This window comes from Falco rusticolus, chromosome 4 (assembly GCF_015220075.1).
Source record: "Falco rusticolus isolate bFalRus1 chromosome 4, bFalRus1.pri, whole genome shotgun sequence".
NCBI classification, from domain to species: domain Eukaryota; kingdom Metazoa; phylum Chordata; class Aves; order Falconiformes; family Falconidae; genus Falco; species Falco rusticolus.
In genome coordinates this window covers 46,922,177-46,944,959 of record NC_051190.1, presented here as the reverse complement: position 1 = coordinate 46,944,959, position 22,783 = coordinate 46,922,177, and the positions used below count along the sequence as shown (strand labels likewise).

General features: G+C 66.4%; 3 protein-coding genes across 8 annotated transcripts; 2 read left to right on the top strand and 1 right to left on the bottom strand.

Annotated features, from left to right (window-relative positions):
* Positions 1-890: 890 nt before the first annotated feature.
* On the bottom strand, positions 891-11,134 carry MFSD12 (major facilitator superfamily domain containing 12). Of its 4 annotated transcripts, none has more exons than XM_037384474.1 (11): positions 10,726-11,134; positions 5,790-6,000; positions 4,750-4,873; positions 4,309-4,506; positions 3,997-4,089; positions 3,804-3,896; positions 2,885-3,055; positions 2,557-2,646; positions 2,048-2,178; positions 1,830-1,944; positions 1,221-1,366 (listed from the first exon to the last, which is right to left on the bottom strand). In XM_037384474.1, the coding sequence occupies exons 1-11, from the start codon at positions 11,012-11,014 to the stop codon at positions 1,343-1,345; spliced, it is 1,539 nt and encodes a 512-aa protein (XP_037240371.1). In that variant the 5' UTR covers positions 11,015-11,134; the 3' UTR covers positions 1,221-1,342. The 4 variants fall into 4 exon arrangements, 3 of the variants coding, with proteins under 3 accessions (XP_037240370.1, XP_037240372.1, XP_037240371.1); XR_005103784.1 differs by having other exon boundaries at positions 1,288-1,366; positions 2,557-2,651; XM_037384473.1 differs by lacking the exon at positions 1,830-1,944 and having other exon boundaries at positions 891-1,366.
* Positions 11,135-12,818: 1,684 nt separating this feature from the next.
* HMG20B (high mobility group 20B) lies at positions 12,819-19,701 on the top strand. 3 transcript variants are annotated; one of them, XM_037384541.1, is made up of 10 exons: positions 12,819-12,930; positions 13,535-13,603; positions 15,586-15,691; positions 15,964-16,167; positions 16,675-16,795; positions 16,912-16,964; positions 17,229-17,304; positions 17,598-17,813; positions 18,247-18,379; positions 18,573-19,701. In XM_037384541.1, exons 2-10 carry the CDS (start codon positions 13,566-13,568, stop codon positions 18,583-18,585), a joined length of 960 nt encoding a protein of 319 aa, XP_037240438.1. In that variant the 5' UTR covers positions 12,819-12,930; positions 13,535-13,565; the 3' UTR covers positions 18,586-19,701. The 3 variants fall into 3 exon arrangements, with proteins under 3 accessions (XP_037240438.1, XP_037240437.1, XP_037240436.1); XM_037384540.1 differs by having other exon boundaries at positions 12,923-12,966; XM_037384539.1 differs by lacking the exon at positions 12,819-12,930 and having other exon boundaries at positions 13,410-13,603.
* Positions 19,702-20,039: 338 nt separating this feature from the next.
* On the top strand, positions 20,040-22,651 carry GIPC3 (GIPC PDZ domain containing family member 3). The gene is given in 7 exon segments (XM_037384523.1): positions 20,040-20,297; positions 20,765-21,148; positions 21,150-21,211; positions 21,213-21,424; positions 21,870-21,982; positions 22,206-22,287; positions 22,365-22,651. Coding segments are annotated over 7 exon segments (1,263 nt in total). The 3' UTR covers positions 22,517-22,651.
* Positions 22,652-22,783: the final 132 nt, after the last annotated feature.

Below are 22,783 nucleotides of genomic sequence, written 5' to 3'. Positions count from 1 at the left end.
ATGGGCCTGGGCACCCCTCGGCCCTGGGCACCCCTCGGCCCTGGGCACCCCACGGGGCTGGGCACGCCATCGGCCTGGGCACCCCATGGGGCTAGGCACCTCAGGGCTGGGCACCCCTCGGCCCTGGGCACCCCACGGTGCTGGGCGCCCCTCGGCCCTGGGCACCCCTCCGTGAGGCCGGGCCGGTTTCTCCACTCCGGCTGCCTAAGGGTCGAGGAAGGTGCCGACAGCGGCGACCACCCGTACCCGGGTGACACAGGGTGCCCCGGGCCCCTCGACAGCCAGCGGGCAGGGACCCCGAGAGCCCGCCGCACCGCCGGCCCCGGGTAGGCCGCAGCGGGGCCGCGCCGCCATAGCTGCCCGGGGGCGGCCGGCGGCAGCGAATGCACCGGTGCGCCAGAGCCGGCCGCTAACCCGCCCGCGGGCCGGGCTCCTTCGCCGGTACCGGGAGCGGCGTGGGCTGAGCGGCCCGGCCCCGCGGGGGGCGCCAGCGCTGCGCTCCCACCCCGCGCAGCTGGAGGGGGGGCGCTCGGCCGTGAGCGCGGCCCGGCCGCCCCGGTCCCGCGGAGGCGCGCAGAGCCCCCATTGGCTGCCCTGCCCCGGGAGGCGGGACACCCGCACCGGACCAATCACTGGGCTCCAGCGCGGCTGCGCGGCGGCCATTTTGTTTGCGGGCGCAGCCGCCATCGTTGTTGAGGGCGGCCATCTTGCGGGGCTGCCTGCCTCCTGCCGCAGGACCCCCGCCAATTCCCCGGTGCTGGGGCCTGCCTCTGCCCGAGGGAGCACGGGGCAGCCCCCAGGCGCCCTTGTGCACGCCCCAAGCCGCCCGCCCCCAAGCAGAGCCCGGGCCCTGGGTGCGGAGGGAAGACACTGAGGGTGTTTATCCACGGTTAGAGGTGCTTAGTTGTTGTGGTTTTTTTTTTTTTCCTCTCCTTTTCTCCTCCTTTAAAAAGTGCTATTTGTACATACTGACCTTAAAAAAGCAGGTTAAGGCCGCGGGCCGGGCGCCCGCCCCCCCCTCCCCGTGCTGGGGCTGGCCCCTGCCACCCGGCCCAGGGCCTTCTAGTGTTACACGTGTGCGAGCACAGGGCGACATCCTTCACATGTCCCCGGGCAGGGCGCGGGGCTGGGGGGCCACAGTCCAGTGCAAAGTGCCGGGGAGACGGGGCAGGGGGCCAGCCGCAGAGCCCAGCGCCATCCGCTGCGGCAGGGTCCCCCCGGGCAGAGCTGGGCAGCCTGGGCACCGCGGGGGCCGAGGACAGGGGTCCTGCTCAGTTGATGGTGCTGCTCTGGCTCCTTCCCTCCGTACTCTCCATCCCGCCGTAGGGGGTCCCCGCTCCGCTCAGCCCCTGCAGGCAGGCAGCATCTGTGGGGACAGGAGGGAAGGGACACGTTAAGAGCCGTTGCAGCTGCTGGTGACCCCCATGTGCTGGCCTGGACCTTCAGGACTCTCTTGCCACTGCACTGGCACGAGGGGCCCTGCCTAGCACGTCCCCAGGCTGGCACAGGGGGGTCCGTCCTCTGCCCCCACGCCAGAGCAATCCGCAGGCACCCAGCAGGGCAGAGGCAGCTGCTGAGCGGGCACTGGTGCCCAGGTCCTCAGCCCGGCAAGGGGCACCCCAGCCCCTACCCCAACATTTGGCTACCAGCCACAGAGCAGCTCCCGCCACCCCCTGCTGACCCAAGGGATGCCAGGGTCAGCGTGGCCATCGCAAGGCCAGGCAGGGATGGATCCTGCCCTCCCGGGGGGCACAGCAAGCAGGCACAGCCCCCAGCTCCGGGGCCACGAGCGGCAGAAGCAGGATGGTGGCCTTGCCCCATGTGCCTACCATGAGGGTCCCCCGCTGCAGGCAGGGCCACGCGCATCCCCACAGCCAGCCCTGCCACAGCACCGCACCTCTCACCAGGACGGGGCTCCCACCACCTCCCCGCAGCCAGGGCCATCTGGAAAACCACTTCCACTTTAGCCCAGGCTGGTAGAGGACACAGGGCTCCCAGTGCCCCCAGCCACATGCCTGCCCTCCACCATGCCCCCAGCCCCACTCACGGTAGCGGATACGGATGGGCCAGACCATGATGCAGCACAGAGAGGCGATGGCGACGATGGCAATGCCTCCGGTGACCAACACCATCACCCAGTGGTAGAAGCTGACGCAGGCAGGGCAGCAGAGCTCGGTCCTGCGGGGAGAGGGCAGGGACGTGGCTGGGTGGCCAGGACCGGAGCCCAGCTCCGTGCTGCCCAAGCGCCCTGGGGCTGCTGACAGTGCTCTCATGTCCTCGGTGTCGGGACTGGTTCACACTGGAACGTGAGGGAAAGACCCAGGGCATGGGGAGCGGGCAGCACCCTGGACACCGAAATCCCCAGCCCCTTTGTGCGTCCCAGAGATGTAGCCCCTGTCTAGGGCCAGAGGAGAAGCTGAAGAAGGATTTAAGACAAATCAGGGCCGGTTTCCACTTGTGCCTCTCACTCCAAACCGGGGCTATCAGCTGCCTGGCCTCCGGGTGATGTGGCTGGAGCTGCCACCGGGAGGGCTCCCGCCTCGCAGGGATGCTTACGGGCACGGGTGCAGGTTCTGGATCACCATCACGGCCAGGCCGTTGGCCATCTTGTCGGTGAAGCTCATGGCGCCATAGACGAAGGCGCCGCTGTGCTGGGAAGGGAGAGGAAAGCTGACGGCAGCCGCCGAGGCCAGCCCTGCCACCAGCCCATGCTGGCAGCGAGAGCCTTGTGCCCTCTCATGGGCACAGCCCATACTACAGCAGAGCCCGGCACAGGGGACGGGGCTGCCCGCACCCCCGGGCACAGCCCCCTCGCGGGGGTCTCCGTTCCCCGCTCCCCTGCCGGTGACACCCTGGGCCATCCCGGCTGGGAGGGCTGACGTACCGTGTTGGTGCCGATGAGGTCTGCTGTCATGGAGAGGGAGGTGACCAGGATAGTGGCGGAACCAGCCCCGAGCAGCGCGGCCGCCCCGTAGATCTCCGCTCCCATCTGCCTGGCCAGAGTCACCCAGGAGGCGAAGGCCAAGATCACCAGGATGCCCACGAAGTACGTCAGCTGCTCCGGGCCAGCACGGGGGCAGGCAGGGGGAGAAGGGAGAGCTCAGCGCCCGGCTCCGACGCACAGCAAGGCAGGGCTGACTGGGGCGGGGGGCACGGGGACCAGCTGCTGCCTAGGACCCGCGGGGGACAGCCCCGGCTCCCTCCCAGCCGGCTTTAAACAAGGAGCCCCCAACCAGCAAGGGCCAGACTGTTTCCCAGCGCTGGCCGCAGCCGAAGAGCCGAGCCCGCTAAATTACTCCACTCCCCTTTAACGCAACGCCTGCGCAGGGCACCGGGACCCCCCGACCGGCAGGAGAGGTGGGGGCTTGCTGGGGAACGGGGCTTGCTGCAGCGAGGAGGGGGATGCACTGGAGGGGCAGCCCCCTCCTGCTGGCACTGCAGACCCCCCTGCCTGCCCAGGGTGGCTCAGCCAAACCCCCCCTCCGCCTCTCATGGGCACCATGGAGCTCCCCCAGCCCAGTCAGGGCTGCACAGGGCAGGGTGACTCTGGACCAGCATCGCTCTCCTCAGCCTCAGAGGTGTGCAGGATAGGTCCGTGTCCCCTCACCCTGCCCGCCCACCCACATTGTCCCAGCAGGACCCACGCTGCAGTAGGGGGTTGCTTGCAGAGGATGCACGAGGGGTCCCTGCTCTCCAGCCACGCTCAGGTGTGCTGAGTGCTCTGCTCACTTGTGTGGTCAGGATACGGCCCCCGGGCACCTCCTTGGGTCCAACTCAAACCTCACCAGCCCCCCAGGACTCACATTTCGACCCAGCCACTTATTCACAGGCTTCATAAGGAAGGAAGAGAGGAAGCCACTGATGTACATCACCAGGGGGATGGTGGCGATGTATTTCTGCAAGAGACGAGGACGGGGAAATGAGCTCCAGACCGCCAGCACGGGGCCCCTGCCCACGCAACCCCGACGGGCGGGCAGGGACCTGCCCTGCGCCCACCTTGGGCAGCAGCAGCGAGTTGGTCAGGTACATGGCGATGTAGGTCTGGGACAGGTTGACGATGAGCCGGGTGGACATGTAGAGCACCGCCACCTGCGAGGGGACAGAACCGGGCAGCACCGCTCAAACCGTGCAAGCCGGAGGTGGGGAAGGTGCCTTCCGCCCCCGACCCCTGTCATGGCACAGATGCCCACCGAGGAGGGGGGCAGCCCCCCTGCCGTGGTAGGCGGGCGCCCAGTACAACCCACTTCTCTGTCCTCCCCCACACCAGGGGCACGTCCCCGCGGCGGAGGATGCCCGCGGCAGCCGTACCTGGTAGAAGGCAGGCTCCAGCAGCCAGTCTTTCCAGATGAGCAGCGGGTGCGTGGAGCTCGCAGACTCCTTCTGCAGCAGCGGCGTGCTCTCGTCCAGCTGGGGCGGCGAGCCCGGTGGGTACGGCTTCTCTTTGGTGCCCAGGTGGAAGATGAGGGAGAACACGGCTCCCAGCCCCACCACAATGAGGGACAGGTTCTGGGTGAGACAGAGGGAGTGAGCGCAGGGTGACCCCCCTCTGCCCGCCCATCAGCCACCCCCCAAAAGGCTGGTGGATAAAGAGGGGTGCCCAAAAACCCAGGGAGAGCTCAGGGCAGCCCCTGCCCAGCAGCAGGTGGGATTTCAGGGCACTGCTGTTTCCCTCCCTCTGGTACCTCCCCAGCTGAAGCCACGTCCCACCCAAGGAGGAGAGGACCCCAGGGACTGAGCACTGCCACTTACCCGGAATATAGGGACATCCTGGATGCCGAGGTGCTCTGTGCGGTCAGGCTGGTCTACCTGGAAGTTCAGCAGGAGCCAGGCCAGGCCGTACACAGTGATATTGGCCATGACAGTAAAGGCATACCTGAGAGGAGACAGCACCTCAGGGTGATGCAGAGGGACGAGCACAGCTCCAGGCACAGCAGGGAAACCTCGACCAGAGGTGCCCTCCAAGCCAAGCACGCTACAGCCAGCTTTGCACCCCGGTGTCACTGCTGAGGTGACACTTCCAGGAGTAGGCAGCATCTCACCAGGCATTAGCCTTACTGGCGCACCCCCCAGCATGCCCAGTCCAAATGTCAGGGCATGGCTGGGAGGAAACCAAGATCCCTCTGGGTCAGCCTGTCCACCCCCCAGCCACAGCTCACATCTGCTCCAAGGATGCCCCAAGCTGCCTGAGCCGGTGTCCCCAGAGCCGGACCTCTGTGCCCCCAGGGTTACTCCGGCGCTGCCCCACATCCCCCCTGCCTGGCTGTGCTGCCGTCAGGGAGGGAACTTCCTCCCACCGGGGCAGGTAAGGCAGCCCGGCTCCATCTGATAACGCTCCTTCCCACAGCCTGATCCTGCCAGATAAGCGGAGCCACCCCTGCCTACAGGACCGCCCGCACGGGACCCTGCCCAGCTCTCCCCACAGGTATCCGGGGGGTCTGCTCCTCCCTGGTGAGCATCACCCTCCAGTCCCGAAGGAGACATGCCCCCAGCTCAGGGAAGCGTCCCACGGGCTGCACCACCAGCATCCCTGGCATCAAGACATTCCCTCCTGGCACCAAAGGGTCTGGGCCACCAACCCAAAAGACCAGGGTCACTTGGTCACATCCTGCAGGACACCCACATGGCCCAGTCCTCGTCCTGCCTTACCGAGGGCTCCGGTGCACCATGGCACCCATGGGACTTCAGACCCATGGCACCCAGGGGACCTCCTGTCACACAAGCGATGCAATCTGGTGCAGGCAGGGCTGCTCCCCGGGGGTCAGGGGACACCCAGATCTGGCTGTGCTCACCTGAAAGCTGTGAGCTCCACCTTCTCATGGTCACTGGTCACCAGCTCGGGGATGAGGGACAGGTGGGAGATCTGTGTGGCCGCCCAGCCGAACTGGAAGATGATGATGAAAGGGAGGTAGTAGATGAAGGCTGCCCACTGTGGCGTGTTCTCCTTGCAACCCAGGCAGGGGTTGAAGATGAAGGGGAAGGACACGAGGACACAGGTAGTGCCTGGGAAGAGAACGGAGCAGTGAGAAGCTGTAAGTCCTGTTTCCCAGGGACCCAACAGCCCCAGCCGGCTCACAGATGGATGGATGGACACAGGACAGGTTCCGCCCCACGGGGCTGGGGAGGAGGGGTGGGCCCCTTCCCCATGTCAGGCGAGACACATGGAGCCCCAGACCCCCTCCCACCCTGTCCTGTACAGGTTGATGACCACCTCGCACCCAGCAGTGAGACAGGCAGACACTTGCCAGCAGATTTCTCCCCAGTCTCCCATCTCCCCAGCACCACCTCGCACCCACTCTGCCCCCCTCAAGACACCAGAGGACAGACCCTCACGCTGTCACGACACGCAGCCGCGAAGCGCTTCTCTCCCTGTCTCCAACACGCAGATAAGCAGCCCCAAGGACACGCATCGTCCCACTGCCTGCCCGAGGGTGATAAGGCACCCGAGGGCCAGGAGGGCTCTGGGCTCTCCCACGGGCACGTGGCCAGCCCATCCGTCCCTTGTCCCTTCTCCCGTGGGGCTAGCCGAGGGAGCCATGCCCCCTCCCTGCTCGCAGAGGTCATCCGCAGAGCGATGGCCAGGGACGCCCCCGGTGCGATGGGGGGGACACAGGAGCAGATCTGCCCCCCAGCCAGGCTCTGAGCCGCAGGAAGGTCCCCGCTGAGTCAGGGACAGCAGAGCCAGGCGCCTCCCTCCGCCGCAGCCTAAGCGTGGGGACGCCTGCGTGGAGCAGGCAGGGACAGGCTGGCTTCTCCCTGCCCTTTTACAAGGTTATGGAGCAAATCTGCTGAGATGCTCTGCTGGTCCTGAGGCCCAGGTGCTGACGTGGAGATGGCCACGTACCCTGTCCTGCGTGTCCCCAGCCTCACCGGGTGCTGCTGAAGAGCCGTGGGAACCTGTTCCTATAGCTGAGGGGAACCTGCAGCCAGTTTGCCAGGTCCCCAAGGTCCCCTCTCCAGGAGACTTTGCAAGATCCTCCTCCTCACGAGTGACTTCTCCTTCTCTCACCCATGAACTGCAATTCCTCCTCCTCGTCACTTCCATGTGACACAGCTATCCCAGCTGCCACAGGGCTGGGACAAAGTGGGTCTCCCTGTGCCAAGGGCAGGCAGCGAGAATCCCAGCCTGGGTCAGATCCATCCTGAGCAAGGACCCCGGCAGGGTGCTGTGTGCTGCCCCGCACCGGCTTGCAGCCAGCTCTGGGGTGCTCCAGGAGCTCCCTGAAGGGCAGGGAACTCGGGCACAGCACAGTGTCTCTGCCCTAGACAAGCCACCAGGATGGGAAGGGTCCAGGAAGGTCCAAATGAGACCAAGACCTCCTTGGTTCCCTGTTACAGGGCCGCTGGTTTCAACTAAGCCTTGTCTGGAGGTCATTAGTGGAGGGTCTGTCCCCTCCCTGGTCCCAGGGACTTGCCCGCATCCCAGGGGGGCGCTGGGGCAGGAGCTGCGCTGCTGCCACCTGCACGTCCACCCCTGTGCCCACCCCTGAGCCATCCATCGCCACCATCGCACACACGGGAGACTCCTGTCCCTCCCTCCTTGTCACAGCCCTGGGGACAAGCAATGCCCACCGCCAGGGCCGCCCGCACGGGGCTGCGAGCTGCACCCCGACACCCACACAGCCCCGGGTCTGCCCAAGCTGACACGGCCTCACCGTGAGCTAGAGGGGGGGGGGGCTGGGGGTCCCCACACTCCCAAGCAGGGCCATGGGAGCCTCCCAGAACCACCCTGCACATCCCCACGGCGCAGCAGAGCTCCGGGCTCTCATCTACCTGCCACGCGGGGCAGGATCACGGGGATGCCAGGCTGTGCGGCACAGGTGCCCCAGGCAAGGAATTTGGGATAGCACTGCCAGACCGGCGGCACAGACACTCATCCTTCCCAGGGTGCTGAGGCACGATGCTGCCCCAAAGGGGCTGACGAACAGGCGGGACAGCGTGTGGGGCGAGCCAGCCAGGACTGCCGGCAGCCCAGCGCCGTGGTGGGGAGATGCCACCGATAGCAACTCGTGGTATCTCCCCCCCCCCGCCTCCGCCGCCACCCCAAGGCTGTGGTTTCACAACGTTTCCTCTGATCTAAGCACGGGTTGCCACCAAATGAGCTGGCCCCCCCCCACGAAGCATCTCGCCGCAGCGTGACCAAGCGAGAACGGCACCGGCGCAGCCGGTTCCAACGGGTTTGCTGGCCCCGCTCGGTCACACCGCAGTCAGCCGAGGCAGGCGGTGGGGTGGCCCCCAGCTTCTAGGAATGACCCACACTCCAGCCAGGGGGACAGCCCCCTCCCCGTGCTTCCAGCCTCCCCCCAGAGCAGACGGGGTGTGCGGGGTGCTGTGCTCCCCGCAGCCGTGATTCAGGACTTCCCCTTCGGTGCACGCCAGGCAGCACCCAGCTGGAGGGGACCTGCTGGGGACGGGGGAAGCACAGCTCTGGCCACTTCCCTAAATCTAGGGTGCAAATCTAGCTGACAGGGTGGCAGGGGGTGAAACTGGCCCCCCCAGCCCCCTCCGTGACTGGCCAAGCAAAGCTCCGGGAGATCAGCCACCTTATCAGGCTCTTGTTGGGTTGCACAAAGCGGTTGGCCGAGATAAATTTGGGATCGAGATTAGAGCAGCCACGCTCCAACCGTCCTCTCTCCGCGTGGGTCCACTCAGGGCGAGCTGGCACTTGGGTGTTAGTGTGCCACCGTTACCGGGAGGAAACATCGTGGGTCTTTAGCTCTGCCTGTCGATAGATGTTTCCTCCCAGTAACTGTCCCAGTTCCCCATCACCAGCTCAGCAGGGATGGGGCCGGCTCACGGCACAGAGGACCTTTCTCCAGGTCACACTGTCCCTTCAGAGAGGGACCCCGACCCAGGAGCCCTCACCAGCCCCATTGCATTTTCTGACCCCAGGGTACGATGCAAGAAGCCGAGCCGGTGCCTCGGCCGTGTCCCTTGGGACCCTCACCCAGCAGGTGCCTCTGCTGCAGCTGGGAGCACGTGTGGGGTGCCCAGCCCCAGCGCAGCCAAGGGCCCCACTCCCTTGGTCACCCATGGGGACAACAGAGGCCTGTCTGGCCACAGGCAAGTCCCTGGTAAACCCTTGGGAACACGGGAAAGTGCGGATTTTACCGTTAAGTCTCATTTTTGCTGTAGCGTTGAGTAGCTAAGCACACAGCTCTCACCCCGACGCGGAGCCACCGGCACCCAGGGACACCCTGCAGCCACCCGCCACCATGTGGGTATGGCCCAAGGGACAGCGGGGGTCCCTGGGATGTGAGCACCCAGGCAGCACCCACCGCTGCAGCACGGGCCTCTGGGATGGGGACACAGTGACCAGCCAGGACAGGGAAACTGCCAGAAAACCTCCCCATCCACGGTCAGCCACCTGTGCCTGGGGGATCCTGGAACACCCTGCTGTCCCCTACACATGGGGCACCCCGGTCACCACCTCACTGCTGTGGTGGATGGCACGGGGCACCCCAGAAAGGCACCCCCAAGTCCGCCTCCCTCCACACAGGGCCACCCTGGTTCCCTCCCCCCCCAGGGCATCCCCAGGGCTGGACCTCCACCCCAGAAAGGCACCCCCGAGGTTGACCCCTCCTCACCCAGAGCACCACAGAAAGGCACCCTGGGGCTGATCCTGTACCCCAGAAACGTTCCTCTGGGGCCACCCATCTCCACCCAGGGCGCCCTGGATAGGCAACCTCAGTTCTCCCCACGGAGGGTACCCCAGAAAGGCTCCCCCAGGGCCATCCCTCTCCACCCAGGGCACGCCAGAAAGGTGCCCCCAAGGGTGACCCCCCTCACTCAGGAAACCCCAGAAAGGCACCTCCTCCACTCAGGGCATCCCCAAAATGCACCCTTGGCCCCATTACCCCCCCAGCGCACCCCAGAAAGGCACCCTGGGGCTATTCCTTTCCACTCAGAGCACCCCAGAAAGGCACCCCCCCACACTCAGGGCATCTCAGAGGGGCACCCTTGGCCTCGTCACCCTCCCAGGGCACCCCAGAAAGGCACCTCCTCTACTCAGAGCACCCCAGAAAGGCACCCTCAGCCCCGTCATCCCCCCGGGCACCCCAGAAAGGCACCCTGGGGCTATTCCTTTCCACTCAGAGCACCCTTTCTAGGCACCCTCAGGCCCTGTCACCCCCCACCCCGGACACCTCAGAAAGGCACCCCCTCCACTCAGGGCATCTCGGAGAGGCACCCTTGGCCCCCTCACCCTCCCAGGGCACCCCAGAAAGGCACCTCCTCTACTCAGGGCATCCCCAAAAGACACCCTTAGCCCCATTACCCGCCCAGGGCACCCCAGAAAGGCACCCTGGGGCTATTCCTTTCCACTCAAAGCACCCTTTCTAGGCACCCTCAGGCCCCGTCACCCCTGCCCCGGACACCCCAGAAAGGCACCCCCTCCACTCAGGGCATCTCGGAGAGGCACCTTTGCCCCTGTCACCCCCACAGGGCACCCCAGAAAGGCTCCCCAGGGCAGATCCTGCACCCCAGAAAGGCACAGCCTCCACTCAGAGCACCCCAGAAAGGCACCCTCGGCCCTGTCATCCCCCCGGGCACCCCAGAAAGAGACCCCCTCCACTCAGGGCATCTCGGAGAGGCCCCCCGGCCCTGTCACCCCCCCACGGCACCCCAGAAAGGCTCCCCGGGCAGCGCCCACCCCCACCCCCGCCTCCCCCCGGCAGAGCCTCCCCAAGAGCCCCCCGCTCCCAGCCCCCCACCCCCGGCAGCACCCACCGGCCAGGTGCCAGGACTTCCTCCGGCCGTAGCGGCCGCAGCCGGCGGAGCGGTCGGTCTCGTAGCCGAGCAGCGGCGTGCAGAGCCCGTCGGCCGCCTGCCCCGCCAGCAGCAGCGCGCCGGCCAGGCGGTGCCCGTAGCCCAGCACGGCGTGCAGGTACAGCAGCAGGTAGGTGAACCACAGCGAGGCGCACAGGTCGTTCAGGAAGTGCCCGGCCGCGAAGCTCAGCCGCGCCCGCAGGGACAGCCCCGCTCCGCCGGCCGCGGCCCCCGCCGGGGGCTCCGCCATGCCGCGCCCGGCCCGCACCGCACGGCTGGGCACGGCTCGGCTCGGTCCGGCACGGCCCGCACCGCCGGCTGGGCTCGGCTGGGTTCGGCTGGGCTCGGCTGGGTCCGGCACCGCTCGGCCCGCACCGCTCGGCTGGGCTCGGCTGGGTCCGGCACCGCTCGGCCCGCACCGCCCGGCTGGGCTCGGCTGGGGCTCGGCTGGGGCTCGGCCCGGTTCGGCCCAGCCCGCACCGCCCGGCTGGGCTCGGCTCGGCTCGGTCCGGCCCCACTCGGCCCGCAGCGCTCGGCACGACTCGGCCCCGCTCGGCCCGACACGGCACTGCCCGGTCCGGCACCGCACGGGCCAGGCCAGGCCGGGCCGGGGCGGGGCGGGGCTGTCACGCTGCCCGGCCCCGCCATGCCGGTGCCCCCCGCCCCCTGCGCCGCGGGAGGATGCTCCGAGCGATCCCGCCCCGGGGCCCCACCGCCCCCCAGCCCGGCGGGGTGCGGCACTGGGACAGCGGGGTGGCTGCTGGCGTCATGCGGGCCCTTCGTGCGGGTGCAGACTGGGGTGACTGGGAGCGGTGCGGGGGTACTGGGGTGACAGGGATCTTCTCTTGTGTAGGTAATGGGTTGACCCAGACCAGTATGGGAAGTACTGGGGTGACTGGGACCTTCTCTTGAGTAGGTACTGGGGTGATCCGGACCAGTATGGGAAGTACTGGGGTGACTGGGAGCAGTGCGGGTGTACTGGGGCCCCCTTGTGTAGCTAATGGGGTGACCAGGACCAGTATGGGAAGTACTGGGGTGAATGGGACCTCCTCTTGAGTAGGTAATGGGGTGACCAGGACAGTATGGGAAGTACTGGGGTAACTGGGAGCAGTGCAGAGGTGCTGGGGCGACTGGGACCTCCTCTTGTATAGGTAATGAGGTGACTCGAACCAGAATGGGAAGTACTGGGGTGACTGGGAGCAGTGCGGTGGTACTGGGATGACTGGGATCCCTCTTGAGTAAGTACCAGGGTGACCCAGACCACCATGGGAAGTACCGGGGTGACTGGGAGCAGTGCAGTGGTACTGGGGTGACTGGGACCTCCTCTTGACTAGGTACCAGGGTGACCTGGACCAGTATGGGAAGTACTGGGGTGACAGGGATCTCCTCGTGAGTAAGTAATGAGGTGACCAGGACCAGTCTGGGAAGTACTGTGGTGACTGGGAGCAGTGCGGTGGTACTGGGATGACTGGGACCTCCCCTCGTGTAGGTAATGGGGTGACCACGACTGTTATGGGCAGTGCTGGGATCGCTGGGAGCAGTGTGGGCAAGGCACGACGGTCACTGGGAGAAGTGTGGGAGTACTGGGATGACTGGGATGCCGGGATGACTATTGACATCACGGGGGCCCCCCGCGTGGGTGCGTATTGGGCTCACTGGGAGCAGCGTCGGGTACTGGAGGCACTGAGACCTCCTCTTGAGTAGACACTGAGGTGACTGGAGCCGGTACTGGTGGTACTGGGGTCACTAGGGGCAGCATGGGCAGTACGGGGGTCGGTGGGTACTCCCTTCGCGGGGAGTGCTGGGATTACCGGGAGGATACTGGGGGCGCTGGACCTCCCCGCGGTCTCCTCCCGGAACTCCCCGCCCTGGGCACAGGGGCGGACGCGCTGTGTCGCGGCCCCTTTAAGGCGCGGGCCCCGCCCCCCGGCGCTTCCCGTCCCCGGGCCGGTTGCTGATTGGCCGGGCAGGCTGCCGCGCGCACCCAGCCTGACGTAATCGCGCGCGCCGTGCCGGCCGGCCCCGCCTCTCTCCGCCGCTTACCTCGAACGTAAACCCTTCCAGCCAATCCGCGTTAGGCGGCGGGCTGCGCGGCTGGGGGCGAGCGGCCAATCGGAAGCGCCGAGGCGAGCTTTAGTTTACATAATAATAGAGGGGCGTGGCCAGGTGAGGAAGAGTGGCGAAGGGCGCCGGCGGCGCCAGGAAAGTTGGGGGGGGGGGGGGGGGGGGGGCTGGGGGTCGCGGCGTGAGTGGGGGAGTCTGGGGTGGGGAGTCTGGGGTGGGGGAGTCTGGGGTGGGGGGGCCCTCATACGGGGTGGGAGCAGTGCTGCGGGGCCGGGGGGGGTGGGGAGCCCTGCTGGGGACCCCGGTGCGGGGGGGGAGCAGTGCTGGAGGCCGGGGTCCGGGGGGGGGGCGCGGAGTGTGTGTGGGTCCTTGCTGGGGACCCCCGTGCGGGGGGGTTGTGGGGGCCATGTGTGGGGTCAGCCTGTTGGGGGAGCAGCGGGGGGGTGCTAGGAGGATGGGGGAGACGGGGGGGGGGGGGTTCGTCCTGTGGTCCTGTGGGTGGGGGGATCCCGTGGGGGCCTGGGGGAGGTGGGGGGCGGGATTGGATGGGGGAGGCGATGCCGTTTGGGGCGGCTCTGTGGGCTCCCTGCGGGTTGTGCGGGGGGGTCTTTGGTGTGGGGGGGTCGCCCACCTGCCCCCTTGGAGCTGCTGCAGCACCAGCCTTGTCCCCGCGGGGTGTGGGTGCCAGCTCCGGTCTGTCCTTCAGGGGTGCTGACCCGAGAGGCCCCCCCGGACCCATGGCCCACAGCGCCAAGCAGCTGCCTGCCGGGATGCTGTAAGTGCCCCCCCACCGTGCTCCAGGGCCCCCCAAGCCCTGCGTGCCATGAGCTGCCCTGCGTCACCCCAGCCGTGCCCTGGCCCTTTGCTAAGGGGTGGCCACCCTTGCCTTGGGGGTCTTCTGTGTGTTTTGGGGACCCCCATCCTGCTGTGCAGCTCTGCCCTTGCCTGCCTGCTCCCACCCAGGGGGGGCTGCGGGGTGGGGGGAGACCTGGCACGAAAGAAGCATCTGGTGCGAGCAAGGCCAGTATGGGTGCTGGGCCGCTGTGCTGAGCTGGCATGGGGTGACACGGCTGGTGGGCTCAGCGGTGCCAGCCCACCCGTCTGGCAGAGGGGCGAGAGCGTGGGCGCTGGGGTGGGAGGAGGCGGGTGCCGGAGCGAGCTGGCCGGGGGAGGCTCAGATAAGAGGAGGAATCTTGCCTGAAATAACTTTACTTTTTCAAGCACGCCAGGAATCCGGGTTGCGGGGGGGGGGTGGGCAGAGGCGGGGGGGTGGCGGCGGAGCCAGCGGTGCTGTACGGGCATCACCGGGAATATTTCCATCAGAGCCGAGAAAGCCTGAGGCTGGCCCTGCCTGCACGGAGCCTCTGGGGGGGGGGGGGGTGTTTTCCCCCAGAAGCTGGAAGAAGAAAGGATCTGGCCCCTTCCCATTGGCTTTCCTGGGAGTGGCAGGGGGTGAGGGGGGCCGGTCCGGATGGGACCCCGCAGCAGCAGCTTGTGCCAGCCGCCCGCGAGGGCCGGTGCGGTTACAGCTGCTGTCCCCGGGGGCTTACGGACAGGGCCCCCGTCAAATTAATTGCGAGGGGGGCTGGTACGGGTGGCGACCTGACAGCGGTAGGCTGGGGTCTCTGTGGGGATTTGGGGTTACACAGTGACACAAAAGAGGTGAGAGGATCGGGCTGGCTTTCAGTACGCGTTTTCTTTCTTTGCTGGGGCTTTTGCTTGGCCTTGTGCTGGTTACTGTGTCTCGTGACTTGGATGAAACCCAAGCGAGTGCTGTTTGCTGCATCTCTCGAGCCCTTGGCGGCTCCCCCCGCGTCGGGGGCCTGACTGCACGCTCCCAGCGGACACGCTCCGATGGGGCAGGAGCTGCCAAAGGATGCCAGCAGGACGGGGGCTCCGCTGTGGGATGGAGCCAGCTGAAGGGACCGGGGAGCCTTGGGGAACCCCAGGGTGATGCCGCAGTGGGGCTGCATGTGCTCGGCTGGGACAGGGTGGCTCTGCTGACCCAGGTGCCGGACACGTGTCCTCCACTGAAGGCAGATGCTGATCTGTAAAGACAAGGCAGCAAGTTGGAGAGCAGGAGTCGGGGCCGCCAGCCCTGCGTTAGAGCCGCTTGGTGCGTCTCGGAGGTGGCTCCGTGCGTTGCGGCAGCGGCACAGGCAGCAGGAACCTGATGGATCGGTTGTGGCTGGAGCGGGTCGAGCGGGTGCCCTGCCCTCGTCCTCTGCCTTGAGGGTTCTCCTTACCCCTGGCAGCGCTTGTGCTGGGTGTGGATGATGCTTCCCGGTGGTGCCCCTGGAGGCAGGACCCACACCCCGTGGCAACTCCTCCCTTGCAGGGGAGGAGCAACTGGTTTGTGCTGCTTGGGAGTCCTGGAGGTGCGCGCCCAAGCCCTGGTGGCACACAGGGATGTGACCAATGCTGTTAACTGCCCCCAAGAGCAGCACCAGCAGCTCCTGGCCCCCCTACAAATATCACTGAGAGGTCCTGAGGTCATCGGTGGATCCTGGGGCAGCTTTTGTGTGCCCAGGACTGCCCTGCTGGCCCGGTGCTGGGCTCTGCTCGAGCCCCATCCCTCAACCATGGCCTCCCTTCGCAGGGGAACAGGGGCTCCAGGGCTGGTAGCGGGTTTGGGGGCTGTTTGGGTGGGTGGGAGCTGGGGGTTCCGACGAGTGCAAGGCCGCGTTGCTGGGGGATGTGTCACCATCACTCCCGGCAGTTTCCCAGCCCTTTCTGATGGGTACTTTCTGCCTGCAGGCATGCCACGGGCAAAGCTCAGCATGGAAACTTCCTGGTGGCCATCAAGCAGGAGAAGGGGGAGTCAGCACGGGCGAGCAGCGAGAAGCCGCATGGTGAGGAGGAGGTGAGCTCTGGTGCCGGTGTCCCTCCCCACGCAGCTCCCGGGAGCAGGGTCTGTGTTGCCCAGCCTGGGGCTGTCCTGCTCGCTCTACCGAAGCCCAGGCACAGCCGGGCAAGCCCCTGGCCGCAGCCGTGGCCTGAAGGAAGGTCCAGACCTTCCCTTAAGGGACAGGAGGCCCAGGCGGGTCCCCAGGCTGCTTCTGCATCCTGCCGGCGCGATGGCATCGTGCACACTGATCCGTGATGGGTTGTCCCTTTCCCTTCGCTGGGTGCCAGCCGGTGAAGAAGAGGGGGTGGCCCAAGGGCAAGAAGAGGAAGAAGATCCTTCCCAATGGCCCCAAAGCCCCTGTGACAGGCTATGTGCGTTTCCTGAACGAGCGGCGCGAGCAGATCCGCACGCAGCATCCTGACCTGCCCTTCCCAGAGATCACCAAGATGCTGGGGGCTGAGTGGAGCAAGCTGCAGCTTTCGGAGAAGCAGGTACCAGCCCCCAGGAGAGACCCCCAGGGCTGGGCAGCATGCTCCAGAGCCTGCACCCCAAACCTTTGTGCGTGCTCTCAGGCTGCAGTTCCACAAAGGGAGCTTGTCCCAGTACTGGTGGGCTGGTGAGTGGGAGCTGGGTCTCGAGTAGTGGGGTCTGCAGCCCCCTGGGGAGCCTGGGGCCGGGCCAGGCTGAGTGGACAGACTTATTAGTAGGACCTGTAGTGACAGGACACGGGGTAATGGTTTTAAGCTGAAAGAAGGTGGATTTAGATGATAGGAAGAAATTCTTCACCGTGAGGGGGGTGAGATGCTGGCACAGGGTGCCCAGAGCAGCTGGGGGTGCCCCATCCCTGGCAGTGCCCAAGGCCAGGTTGGATGGGGCTGGGAGCAACCTGGGCTGGTGGGGGGTGTCCCTGCCCACCGCAGGGGGTTGGAACTGGGTGGGCTTTCAGGTCCCTTCCAACCCAAACAGTTCTGTGATTCTATGATCCTTTGTGACCATAGCGGTACCTGGACGAAGCGGAGCGGGAGAAGCAGCAGTACATGAAGGAGCTGCGGGAATACCAGCAATCGGAAGCCTACAAGATGTGCACAGAGAAGATCCAGGAGAAGAAGATCAAAAAAGGTGGGTCATGGGAGCAGTGGCTGCTGGCATCGCTGCCAGGGTCCGGCCAAGTGCTGCCAGACCTCCTGGGGGATGCTGGGCTGGCTGCTAGGGATAACTTCCTTCCTCCTTTCCAGAGGATGCAGGCTCTGCGGCGGTGAACACCCTGCTGAATGGGCACCCGCACAAGGTGAGGCCCCAGCAGGTCTGCCTGTGTGGGGGGGAAGCCAAGGCATGTGGCACTGCGGGGTTTGGGCAGAGGGAGACTCACGGGTTGTGCTTCAAGGCACCAGCTTCCCGCTCAAGCGGAGCTTGAAGCGGCCGGAGGCAGAGCATAGCTGTCCTCCCTGCCTGCCTGCCCCATCCCTGTGCCTCCTGGCTGCCCAGCCCCAGGGAGGTGGGGTCCCCTTGGGTGGGCTCAGCTCTGCCTGATCCGTCTCCTCCCATCCCCCAGGCTGGCGAGTGCAGTGACACCTTCTCCACCTTCGATGTGCCCATCTTCACGGAGGAGTTCTTGGACCAAAACAAAGGTGAGGGGCTGGGCTGTGGGGCAGGGGCTGCCGGTGCTGCAGCATCTTGCATGGGGGGCACTGCAGCCAGCAATGCTGCTGCCGGAGCAGCCTGCATCCCGGGGGGCAGGACCGCGACTGGCGCTGGGTGAGAGATCCCTGGTGAGGTTGGATAGGTGGGCCAGATCCTGGCTGGAGCCTGGGGCTTGGTGACGCTGAGCCTCCTGGAAGAGTCATGTCTGGGGAAGGAATTGGGTTTGGGATGAGGGACAGCCAGAAGGGTCACCCCTGCTGACACCCCACGGTCCCGGCAGCCCGGGAGGCTGAGCTGCGGCGCCTGCGGAAGATGAACACGGAGTTTGAGGAGCAGAACGCCATCCTGCAGAAGCACACGGAGAACATGAACTGTGCCAAGGAGAAGCTGGAGCAGGAGCTGGCCCAGGAGGAGAGGCAGACCCTGGCCCTGCAGCAGCAGCTCCAGTCCGTGCGGCAGGCTCTCACCACCAGCTTCGCCTCCCTCCCCATCCCTGGTGAGTTTGGGGCAGCCGTGGGGACCAGCCTGCTTGCTGGGACCCGGTGGCCACGTGGAGGTACGTCGTTGGGGCTTTGCATGTGGTGCAAGCAGGGGCAATGGGGTGGTGATAAAAGCTCATCTGCCAGTGGGGAAGGATCCTGGAGCACTTTGGGGGGGCTGTCTGGGGAGCCCAGGGGTGTGACAGCCAGCTGGCTCCCCTGTAACGAGGTAGAACAGGCTGGGAACGTCCTCCAGAGCCACAGCCCCAGCTGTGCCCGCAAGGCAGAGATCAGCCCAAATCCTTTTGTTCTCGGGTTCTGTCTGTGCCAGCTCTCTCCTGCTGCAGGAGAGGGTACCTGGTGCGCAGGGTCCCTTCCCTGGTCCCCAGCGTGATGGGCAAGGCTGGATGGGGACTTGCTGGCCCTGATAACTGGGCTGCCACCTCACAGGCACCGGTGAAACCCCCACTCTGAGCACTCTGGACTTCTACATGGCCAAACTGCACAGTGCCATCGAGAGCAACCCGCTGCAGCATGAGAAGCTGGTGGTGCGCATCAAGGAGATCCTGTCCCGGATAGCCAGGTGAGCTGGGTAGGGCTGGCCAGAGCCCAGGGGTCCTGGAGGGCACTGGGACCACCGGGTCAGCCTGTGGCAGGGCGGGTGATGGGAGCTGAGCAGGGAAGGTGTGGGCAGAGGGACTCGGAGTTCCTCTGGGTGGCTGTTGGGGAGAGAAGCCAGCCCCTCGTAATTCAGCTTTGCCTTCCTCCCTCTTCAGTGAACACTTGTGAAGAGGACCAGTCCCTCCCGGAGCCCGGGGCCGGCCGGACCACGGCCCTGTCCCTTGGAGCTCATGCAAGGGACAGTCTCTGCTGGTGGTCCGGCTGCTTCCCCCTCCACCCCGCTCACCTCGCTTGGAGAAGTGAGCTGGGACCCCCTCCAGCCCCGGTGTGGCTGCGCCCCGTGGTGCACCGTCTCCGAGGACCTCGAGCTTCTGGGGACCAAGCAGTGATGGGGCTGAGAGCCCCCGGCTGGCGTGGTGCTGGGCGAGGTGCTCAGTGGTGGGCGTGAGCATCCCCCCTGCTCTGTCAGCTTCCCGGCTCCTGCAGCTCTGCCTCGGCCAGCCAGAGACCCCCAAGGTGTCCGGTGGCCAGTTTAGTGCCTGGGGGTCACTGGCCTGGAGGTGAACCAGCCTCTCGGGGTGACCCGGGGGGTTGCTGTCACCCAGCCTGGGACAGGAGGGGGGCAGCCGGGTGCCCCGGGAGCCCCCTGGGGCTTGGTGCTGCCTCCTGGCCCCTAGATCAGCCCAGGGGGCTTCTCGATCCCCTGTCCTGCAGCAGGTGGGGGGTGGCAGGCTTTCTCCTGCCTGCCTCCTGCTTTCTTGAACCTTCCAGCAGCCCCTTGCTGCTCCCCCACGGGTGCCTTCAGACCCCTGCCTATGTCACCCTGCCTGTCACCTTGCCTTCCCCCACACCTCTGGGGCCAGGCAGGGGAGCTCCCGCACACTGCAGGGGTGAAGGCAAAAAAAAAAAAAAATGGAATCAAGACCTTGATGCCGGAGAGCAGCTGGAACCGAGCCCTTCCTCGGTGGGGAGCCCATGGGGTGGCCCCCCTGCCCCAGCCCATCCTGCCTTGTGGGACCACTGTGACAGCAGCCGCGTCCCGGCCGTGCGGTACTGGGGTTGGCCGTCCCCAGGACCGCCTGTCACTAATCTCAGACTCTGTAATTAGAAGAGAGTGTCTTATTTTCTTACTAGCACTATGTCGGTCTGGCCCTGGGTTTAACCTGGGGCTGGTGTGCGACCGCTCGTCTCTCGCCTGCCGGGTCCCTGCTCTGTAGGTGACTCTCCTGGTGGCCCTGTGGCTTGGGATGGAGATGGGAGCAAATAAATGTTGGAGGAACAACCGGTCTGGGCTCCGTGTGTTCATGCTCAGAGGTGGCTTTGGAGCTGCTCCTGGCCCAGATCCCACCAGCTTTGTGGTGTGGAGCAAGGGGGGAAGGTCCCGAGCTCCTTGCTGCAGCCCCCAACCCCAGCGGGCGGGGTGGGGGGGCGATGGGGCTGGCTCTGTGCTGGCTCTTCTCCCACCTCCTCCAGCCTGGCCAGGGCCCTTCAGAGGTGGCAGAGCTCACCTGATCCCAGGTGGGTGACCTGCCCCACCGGATCGTGTTCCCAGGCCCGGGGATCACCTTACGGCAGAGCTGGGAGCCAGCACCCATCTATAATTCAGCGGTGCGGGCAGTGGGATGCGGCGGGCGGGCAGGATCAGCAGGCAGCCCCAGGAGGGCAGCCCCATGGAGAACGGCGTGGGGCAGGACCCAGGGACCCCCGAGCCACCTGCCACTGAGGGCACCGCAGCCCCCCGACCCCCCCGTGCCCGCCCCAGGCTGGTGTTTCACACGCAGCTGGCCCACGGCAGCCCCACGGGGCGCATCGAGGGCTTCACCAACGTCAAGGAGCTCTACGCCAAAATTGCGGAGGTCTTCGGCATCTCGCCCACCGAGGTGAGGGGGCTGTGGCTGCTGGGGTGCGGGGAGAGGGCTTTGCCCCCGAAAGGTGGGGCACCAACCTGGTGGCACTGTCCGTGGCCAGCCCTCCTGTGGGTCTGCAGCTCTGGGCAAATGCAGCCTCTAAAATAACCTGGAAAAGGGCATTTTAATTTCGGGGCTGTACTGTCCCCTCCGGGGAGTGGTTGTGTGGCTCCGTGCCTCAGTTTCCCCCCAGCACGTGGGCAGGGAACCAGGGCTGCCTATTCCCTGGCTAATGCCAGCAGCTGCGTAGCCTGAAGCCGAGGGAAGAGTGTACAGGGAGCGGGCAGTGCTGGATCCCCAGGCAGACTGGGTGTCCCTAGACCCCCCAGCACCTAGACCTGGCTGGATCCACCCATGGGTGGCTCCTGCCCCAGCACCACCAATACCCCCTGCCCTGCCCGGGCATCCTCAGCCCCTGATGACAGGGTTCCCCGGGGCAGATCCTCTTTTGCACGCTCAACACGCATAAAGTAGACATGCAGAAGCTGCTGGGGGGACAGATCGGCCTGGAGGACTTCATCTTTGCCCACGTCCGTGGTGAGACGAAGGAGGTGGAGGTGACCAAAACGGAGGATGCGCTTGGCCTCACCATCACGGACAATGGGGCCGGCTACGCTTTCATCAAGGTGGGCGTCACTGATGAGTTTCATCATTTCATCAAGGATGGGGCCTTGCCAGGATGCTGGGTGACATCCTTGGGGCCATCCTCCTTCCCTGACCTCCCCCCCCTTCCACCAGTTCTACCCTGGGTCCATCCAAGCCCTGCCATGGTGCAGTTTGCGGGGGGACGGGACCTGATGGGGGGGACACCCTCCCTCCCTGCTTGATCCAGTTGTTAGAGGACATGGGACCATGGCGGGGTGTTTGTGCAGGGTGGGATGGGGGCTAGATCTGTTGTGTCCCCCTCCGCGGTCCCCAGAGAATCAAGGAGGGGAGCATCATCAACCGCATCCAGACGGTGTGCGTGGGTGACAGCATCGAGGCCATCAATGACCACACCATCGTGGGCTGTCGTCACTACGAGGTGGCTCGGATGCTACGGGAGCTGCCCCGGGCTCAGCCCTTCACCCTCCGCCTGGTGCAGCCCAAAAAAGCCTTCGGTGGGTCAAGGGGTGTCCCCTGCTCTTGCCCTGGGGACCCCCGGGAGGCGCATGGGGAGGCTGATCCCCTGTGGCCCTCCTGCCCTGCAGCCCCCTCCCCAGGGACCGGGTGGCCCCCAGGGTCTGCCACCCCCCTGTGTACCCCAGAGCACCCCACTCCTCAGGGGGTCCCCACACCTGCCTGTGTTCCCTGTGGGTACCCCCACTCCTTTTGGTGCAGGGGCCACGAGCACCCTGTAACTGTGTGCGTCCCCACCCTGCACCCATGGGTGTCCCTTATGTCTGCACTGCCCCTGAGCACCCCTGCCCAGGCACGGCCTCCCTGGCAGGGTGCTGGGACACACGTGGTCTGGGTGGTGGTTGGGGCGGTGGGCAGTGAGGGGCAGGGGGTGCCAGGCCCTGCCTGCACCCTGACCCCCCCCCTCGCTCCCCACCTGGGGTGCAGACATGATCGGGCAGAGGATGCGGAGCAGCAAGTCCCCAAGCGAGGGCAAAGTGACCAGTGGGAAGGAGACGCTGCGGCTGCGGGCACAGGGACCAGCTGTGCTGGAAGAAGGGGTAAGACCCACCCAGAGACCCCCACCCTGAGCCCACGGGCGCTCACACTGTGCCCGGGGGGGGGGGGGATGAACGGCCCCATGCTCCTGGGTGGCCCCTGCATTGCACCACCGCTGGGTGCTTTGCTGGGTGCCCACACGTGCAGCACCCGTAGGCACAGCTCCGTGGGAGTGTGGGGGGGTCCCTGGGCCATGCCCCCACCCCCTGGCCCTCTCGCCCCCAGCCCAGCCTCTTTGAGGAGGAAGCCGCCCGGCGGGTGGACGACCTGCTGGAGAGCTACATGGGCATCCGTGACAGCGAGCTGGGTGAGTGCAATGGGGGGGCAGGGGGAGCCCACCCCGGACCCCCACCCACCGCTGAGCCTGCCTCTCGTCCTCCCCAGCCTCGACCATGGTGGAGGCGGCGAAGGAGAGCCCCAGCGCAGCCCAGCTTGCCCGTGGCTTGGACTCGGTGCTGGGCGAGTTCGCCTTCCCCCAGGAGTTCGTGGCAGAGGTGTGGGCAGCTGTCTGCCACCCCAAACAGGGGCAGGAGTAGCGCTGGGGGGGGGGGGGGGGGGGAGGGCAGCGGTGCCCCTCACCCCAGCCCCTTCCCTGCATCCCCAACCCCACCTGGTGCTGTCGGTGCTGGTGGGGATCCCCATCCTGCCTGCCCCCCACCCTGAGCTGCACCCAGGTGAGTCCCGGGGCGGGGGGGGGGGCACAGCAGGGCATCCAGCCCCCCCCCCCCCCACAAAGGACCCCCTTTGTTCAGCCCCTAAACGTGGTGGGAAGCGGCTGTGGCTCGGCTCATTAAAGCAGAGAC